The sequence below is a fragment of the Anopheles marshallii genome, chromosome 3 (genome assembly GCF_943734725.1).
Source record: "Anopheles marshallii chromosome 3, idAnoMarsDA_429_01, whole genome shotgun sequence".
NCBI lineage: Eukaryota > Metazoa > Arthropoda > Insecta > Diptera > Culicidae > Anopheles > Anopheles marshallii.
In genome coordinates this window covers 69,178,459-69,186,018 of record NC_071327.1, presented here as the reverse complement: position 1 = coordinate 69,186,018, position 7,560 = coordinate 69,178,459, and the positions used below count along the sequence as shown (strand labels likewise).

General features: G+C 45.6%; 2 protein-coding genes across 2 annotated transcripts; one reads left to right on the top strand and one right to left on the bottom strand.

The window, feature by feature from the left end:
* Positions 1-587: 587 nt before the first annotated feature.
* LOC128716186 (putative fatty acyl-CoA reductase CG5065) lies at positions 588-2,652 on the top strand. The gene is made up of 7 exons (XM_053811106.1): positions 588-797; positions 889-1,197; positions 1,288-1,373; positions 1,441-1,924; positions 2,050-2,120; positions 2,204-2,329; positions 2,430-2,652. Exons 1-7 carry the CDS (start codon positions 588-590, stop codon positions 2,650-2,652), a joined length of 1,509 nt encoding a protein of 502 aa, XP_053667081.1.
* Positions 2,653-4,689: 2,037 nt separating this feature from the next.
* LOC128715485 (probable pyruvate dehydrogenase E1 component subunit alpha, mitochondrial) lies at positions 4,690-6,522 on the bottom strand. The gene is made up of 3 exons (XM_053810391.1): positions 6,406-6,522; positions 6,229-6,288; positions 4,690-5,769 (listed from the first exon to the last, which is right to left on the bottom strand). Exons 1-3 carry the CDS (start codon positions 6,520-6,522, stop codon positions 4,690-4,692), a joined length of 1,257 nt encoding a protein of 418 aa, XP_053666366.1.
* Between the last annotated feature and the right edge of the window lie 1,038 nt (positions 6,523-7,560).

Genomic DNA, 7,560 nt, shown 5'->3' with positions numbered 1-7,560 from the left:
TAGGTGCTAGGTGGTGGTACCATCTCGAGGTGATCCAAATGCGATCGGCAACAGTGTAGCGTACCAAGAACGATCGGTGCCGCAACCCGCCGGAAGACGCGTCCGCTGAAAGAGAAAGTAGTGCACCGGGCAACGCCGGACGAGACAATGCACATTCAATGTCAATGCCGCCGGTTGTTTTGCCCTTCTTCGCGTACTTGAACCTGGCACCGGGCAAGGATCGCCCGCTGCAAGCGGTGCAAGTCATCGATCTCGCATGAGCCACTTACAATCACTTTTATTGCAAACGCACCGCCCCGTTGATCGGGCAGGACCTTGGATTGGACCAAGCGGTCCACGCGGTGTACCGCGGCAGGAACGGAAAGCATAAAAACGTGCGTCCACCGTTGGGACGCGGTTTAGTGTGGCGTTCGCAGTGGATCAATACCGATCGCAGTCGAGTAGCCGTGTACGCGGGGCAGTGCAGTGCAGCAGTATCGCCGGTGGTTAATCAGTGGTGACAAGTGCAAGTGCCATCAATCTGCAGCAAAACAAAAACAAACAAACAGAACTCATCCATAGAGGTGTCAGGCTTTAGCAGCGCGGAAATGACGACACAGTCTGGATGCTACGAGTCCGTGACGGATTTTTACGCCAACACGGATGTCTTCCTGACCGGTGGGACGGGATTCCTGGGGAAGGTGTTGATCGAGAAGTTGCTGCGATCGTGCCCAGACATTGGACGTATCTTCGTGCTAATGCGCAACAAACGGGGCAAATCGATCGACACACGCGTATCCGAACTCGTCAGTTGTCCGGTGAGTGGTCCGGTCCGGTGGTGTGAAGTCTAGTGTGTACTAACCTCCGGCTGTGTTTTGTTCTTTCCACACGCTTTTCCCACCCGTGCAGCTGTTCGATCGGTTGCGGGAGGAAAACAAGAGTGCCTTGCACAAGGTGGTCCCCATCTTCGGTGATATTACACAGTTGCGCCTGGGAATGTACGAAGAGGACATCCAGAGGTTGAGCAACGTGTCGGTCGCGTTCCATTTGGCCGCTAGTGTCAGATTCGACGACCCGCTAAGAGATGCAATCAAAACGAACATCTGCTCAACGCAGGAGCTGTTCGAGATTCTTAAAACCTCCACCAGCAAGATGCGGGCCGTCGTGCACGTATCTACCGCGTACAGCAATCCGGAGAATCGTCACGTTGAGGAAAAGGTAAGGTGAACTGTTGAATAAAAGAAAAAATCGTCCAACAAATTTCCCCAATTACTCTTTTATTTGCTTTACGCTTGATGTTTGACTCAGCTCTACCCACCAAAGTATGATTGGAAAAAACTCGTCCAAGCCGTCGATCGCTACGAACCGGAAACACTGGATGCACTGATGTCAAAGTAAGGCCCTTCAGCGTGACAGCGTTACTCTTGACACACCCTTTGATCATTGTTACGTCCTCCGCAGACTTTCGCAAAACTCTCCAAACACGTACACATACACCAAAGGGCTGGCGGAACAGGTGTGCAACGATTACTGCAACGAGCTACCGTTGGCCATCGTGCGTCCGTCGGTGGTGCTGTTCACCGTGCAGGAACCGATGTGCGGATGGGTGGACAACTTTAACGGGCCGACGGGTATGCTGGTCAGTGCCGGGTTGGGCATCACGCGGACGGCCTACCTTCAGCCGACAAATCGCATCAACATCATCCCGGTGGACGTGGTCGTGAAGACCATCATACTGGCCGCTTGGAAGCGGGGAACCATCGAGCGTACGTGTGGTCCGAGCCATCTGCCCATCTACAACAGTGCCGTCACATACGAGCAGTCGCTGGAGTATCAGGAAATGCTGGACCGCGGCAAGGAGTACATTTATGCGGTACCGTTCAGCCGTATGCTGTGGGTGCCCCGTGGATATCCAACGGACTGGAAAGCATTATACTATTTCAAGGTGAGGAAGTAATTATTATTGGAAGGAAGTAGAAGCGAAGGTTTTTTTTAATGTCCAAAAAACACCCCGCTTGGAGGTTTTAGTCGTACCGGAACTTATCAATTTCCTTGCGTCTCGTTTTGTAGCTCATTTTCACCATGCTTTTACCTTCCTTTCTGCTGGATCTCCTCATCCGGATGTTTGGACACAAACCATTGTAAGTGTGAAAAGCGAAACTTTAAAACCACCCGCACTGTCCGCACTGCAATGCTCATGAATTTTCTCGTCCTTCTCCGATAGTTTAATGCGATTACAATCCAGAATTTATAGTTCCGAAATGTCGCTGCGTTACTTCGTCAGGCACGAGTGGGAATTCGACACAAAGCAGACAAATAATTTAATCGACTTACTGGACGAGAAGGATCGGTAAGTGCACACGGACTCGACCGACGGAACGTCTCTAGCGTGAGTTGCTGTATTAACCTTTCCTTCTTTCTTGCTGTATTGCCCTACGATCCTGCCACAGGAGCACCTTCGGATGGTACATGCCAAGGAATTTAACTGGCAAATATCTCGAGAACGCGTACCTCACCATCAGACGCTACCTGATGAAGGATCCGGACGAGACGATTCCCTACGCCAAACGAAAGCTGGCACGTATGATACTCGCCGATCGTATCATTCAGCTTATCGCTGGCTGCTTAACGCTGGTGGCCATTTGTAGGGCAATGTTTGCTGGAAGTTTGTAGTGCTGCAATAAACATTACGAGTTGTTCCGGTGCGTTCGTTGCAATTGGTCGCAATTGGGTTTCCTTTCCGAACTGCCAAATGGGGCAAGTACGTCACGCGAAAGAACGTACGCCCGCGTTGCACAAAAAGGCGACAGAGGGCGAACGGGTGGTCGATGCTGCAAAAGTCAACGAACGATTTCCTTCACCGTCCCGATGGCTACCGACACGCGACCATGCGAAGAGATCAAATAACTCAAGGTCTCGCGGGACGTGCAGCTGAAGGGCACCGGTAATGCTTTGTTTATTGCGCCTTGTCGTAGGTCGCGAATTGCACCATCATCTGTCTGCAAAGCGCTATTCCTTACCTTGGCGGTATGAAGATTATACGACAGCACGAAATCCTTTCACCATTCACCTTCAATTCGAGCCGGTAAGTTGCAGGCGGTGCAGTGCCGAGCGGTGCGCATATTGCGCTGGGGTGCAGAGAGCAATTGTTTTTATTTGTTGTTTTGATGTGGAACGATTTTTGTCCGATGTCGCCGATCGACCGGAGGGAGATGAAGGGCCCGCGGGTTTATAATCGCTGAACAGCTTCTGGATTGTTTACTACTTCCGGGAACAATGAGTGGTAAAATTTATTTGCTCCATCGCTAGCTTGTCTCCATTGCCATTTACCATGCAAATGCACAATCATATTAAATTCCTCTAAATTAAACTTTTGAGTACATTGGGCGATCAATATGCTGCGTGCAATTGAAATACTGATCTTATTGCGCATTGCACCATGAATCATTTTGAATCGTTCGAACAAAAAATAAGTTTGGAAAATCTTCATAAACTTTCATCAGTAAACTCTCTACGACTATGAATAATTTCGTTAAAATGGTAGGCAATAGATATGCAGCGGTTTTCGAAAGCCAATTTTAAACCTAAACAAAGTTCAATAAAAGCTCCAGATGGATACCCATTTTTATTTACGAAAACAAGAGATGACCTTAAATTACGAGAGTATTAGTTGCTCAGAATACAGAGTGTCTTCGGAAATTCAATTTTACTTTGAATTGTTAACTAATAAAACATTTAAAGTCCCTTATTAAACGTTGAGGCCATACTAAAATTTACCAAAAATAAATGTAGAAAAATAACATATTTTTATGCGAATATATGGTAGAATGAATAATTAAATTGGTTGTGGGGGTAATGGTGACTAATGGGTTGATTCAAACGAAGCAAACATCGATAATTTTAAAAATCGTATGGTATTGCTACCTAGCGCTAGGTGGCGCTGCACACATCGAATGTTTTTCGATCTTGTGGGTGTCCAAGATCTTTTTCGAATATTGTAATCAGCTATGCGTGGATCGACAAAGAATTGCCTAAAAACTACGTCTTAATTTGGGTGCATCCTTTTTTTCTAATTAATCTAATACTGATGATCTTTCATGAATTCTAAGCGAAAGATAAAATTCTCCAGAATGATTCTAGGGGAAAGATCAAATAGTTGATCCAACTTGACCTTATCGCACCATCAAGAACGTGATCCAGAAATTAAATCAGAACTGGATTCTGCAACTCGTGCATGTAATATAACAAGTTTACATGAACAGCACAATTCAATTGTAAATAACGCTTCTAATACATTATTTGCTTGCAAAGCCCGTTATTTTATTTTATTTATAAGATTTCTTTCAGCAATGTCACAATTAAGGTAATTCCAAGCAAATTGGTACTCTCGTTTACTCTATGAGTTTCAAGTGTATTTCTGGTTCGTCTTAAATGCTTTGCAACCCGTTTACGATGAAAGAATGAAATAAATGTCCCGTTTCGTCCAAACCTGCTCTCTAGAGTCACATTGCAGCCTGACTTACCCTGAGGAAGGATGATGTGCAGGTAAATATATCACTGATACAAAACCAACAAAAAAAAAGAACACCGGAAACAGTTGTTATCCCCATTCAAATGCTTCGTGAGATTGCAAACAAATAATTTTCTCGTCTTTATCGTGATGGTGCTGGACTGCCAAAACATCTATCATACCGTTTCGTTTTCGCTTCTTTACATATTGACCGCCTGTCCAAGTCTCTTGTGTGCAAGTTCCGCGTGCGGCAACGTGTTGCGCACGGCCGTCAGGTTTTGTGGGTTTGCGTAAATATCTGCGGTAAGCTCCTCGACGGAAATTTCTTTGTCCGCCTTTGCCACTTTTGTTGCCGTGTCTACCTCCGCCCGAATCTTGCCCTCAATCTCCTTCAGCTCCTCTACCGTGGCCAGCTCGGTGGTTAAAATCTTTTCGCGTAGCGATGTTATCGGATCTCTCGTTTGTCTTACTTCGGCAATTTCGTCACGCGATCGATAGCTGGTGCCCGGATCGGACATTGAATGGCCAGAGTACCGGTAGGTGGCCGTTTCCATCAGGATCGGTCCCTTACCGGATGAGGTATGTTCCAAAGCGAAACGGGTGGCTTCGCGGACAGCCAACACGTCCATGCCATCGACCCAAATTCCGGGCACAAAGTCTCCTCGCGTGTAGTAGTTGGTGTTGGCCGAGGCGCGCTCAACGCTGGTACCCATTCCGTAGCCGTTGTTCTCGCAGACGAAAATGCAAGGCGTGTTCCAGAGCTTGGCCATATTGTACACCTCAAACAGCTGGCCTTGGTTGGCAGCACCGTCACCGTACAGCGCAATACAAGCCCCCTTGGTTCCGTTGTACTTGGCCGCGAATCCGATTCCGACGCCAAGTGGAACCTGGGCACCGACGATACCATTTCCGCCGTAGAAGTTCCTACCGTACATATGCATACTACCTCCCTTGCCACGAGCACAGCCACTACTACGGCCCGTCAGCTCCGATAGAACGGCCTGCGGAGCGACGCCCATCAGATACGTCCATCCGTGACAACGATAAGCCGTGATGCAGGAATCCTCGGGACGCATAGCGGCACGCATTCCGACAGCGCAAGCCTCTTGTCCAGAGTACAGATGGCAGAACCCTCTGATGATCTTTTCCTTGTACAGATTTCCGGCAGCCGTTTCCATGCGCCGGATCATGTACATCTGGCCGTAGTATTTTAGGGCATCCTCCTTCGTGACAGTTACCTTAGTCGATGGACCTTCTTCAAGGTTATGCAGCTTGAAAGCCTGATGACGTTTATTAGGTGGGAAAGGACATCGTGCAGGCAAACGATTTATACACGAACGCAAACAACGAAAAAGTGTTAAAGACAGTCAATAGAGAACGCATTGTTTTCCTTCTGTTATTATGTGCAAACAATCCGTTGGACATAACTTCGGAAAATAAATTATGTGTCCAGATTTCTGTGATTGTAATTGTGAATAGAAAATACAAATGCAAGCAAACTATTGTTCGTATTAGCGGACACGATTACGATCAGTCCAGTAATCTATTAATTACGTGTTATCAAACACAACAGCATCTTCGCATACGGTCATACCATAGCTGATAATGAACGACCTTGACAGGTTAATGTGTCCGTGGAAAGAACACAGAAGAGAAACAACAGTAGGTCGTTTAATTATTAAATAAACTAGAGAGATTGGACAACTATTAACAACATTAAAATGACCAACATTACTTACCCGTGTCTCAAACGAAGCTTCCGAGGCAAATCCATTCTGCTGCTGGCTTGAAAGAGTTTTCTAAAACGAAAGGAGAAAAAAAAACTCTTTAATACACTTGCACACAGTTCTTCAAAAAGCTCAATACGTATGCCGTATGCATTCACACGCGTTTATTAGCAGATAAACAATTCTAACCACTTTGTTCTTAACTCCGCTGGAACTGGCCGCGTTATTCGTTTTGATTGCTTCCGTAGCGGCTGCAGCCGTTTTGCCCGACCGGAAGATTGTGTTCACCCATTTAGACAATCCCATACTGAGATGTACGGCTAAAGGTTCCGAACGTTTATCAATCGGATTTTATATTCGCTTCTGGCCGTTGGCAATTGTGTGCACCATAAACACTAGATAAACCCCGGACAATACTTCGTATCTGGTTCACTTTTCCATGTCCTTTGCGATGCTACATTATGCAATCACTATGCGCTAGGCGAAGAATGGTGGAGGAGACTGGTTTTGGCGAGCGATATCTTGCGCCGAATGAAACACTTCAACCACAGATAAACAGCAATGTACCGCGATGAAACGTTGCCACTGCATTAGTCATTAGTTTTCACCGGTTTTACTCACCAATGTGCCAAACAAATTGCGCTGGCCAATCGATTTCGCTACGTTCGAGAGCATATTTCAGCGGTGAAAATGTTATGTGTGTTTTCGCAAACAATAAAAATACACAACGGGAGAATGGTTTTGACGTCTGTTGCGTATTTTGACAGTTACAGCAGGCGACTGTCAACGCCGAGTGACAATAGAGCGCGCATGACCGTTGGGCGTATTTCAAATGTAATTTTCTTAGCATGTAAATTAGAAGACCGCAACTCAACCGCATTTTGCAAAACCACAACAATTAGAAACCATTTAACGGGTTGGTTTCAAAGATCTTTTGAACGATACCACGTTCAAAATTATTAATTTTACTATATCTACAACGTCTTTGCGACTTTCAATTAAAAATCGGATGTATGCGCTTGCTTGTGCTTTCAAAATAAATTTTATTGAAATTTTTACATCCCTCTATTTAACTGTAAATAAATGCAGTAAAAATGGAACAGATTATTAGGTTCAATACCAATTCTTTTGTGCGCCCCACCAGTCTGTTCCATTAATTAATCTAAATGGCTGTTCCAAATTTAAGTTTAAATTGTATATCACGAAGAAAAAGAATTTATCTACATTTTCAAGAACTCCAAATTAAAATTATCGTGCTACGATAAAAACGCCTTTTTATTCATTATCCATTAAATAACATTATCTCCACGAACCGTAGCCTCACGTGCGATATTCTAGAAAGGT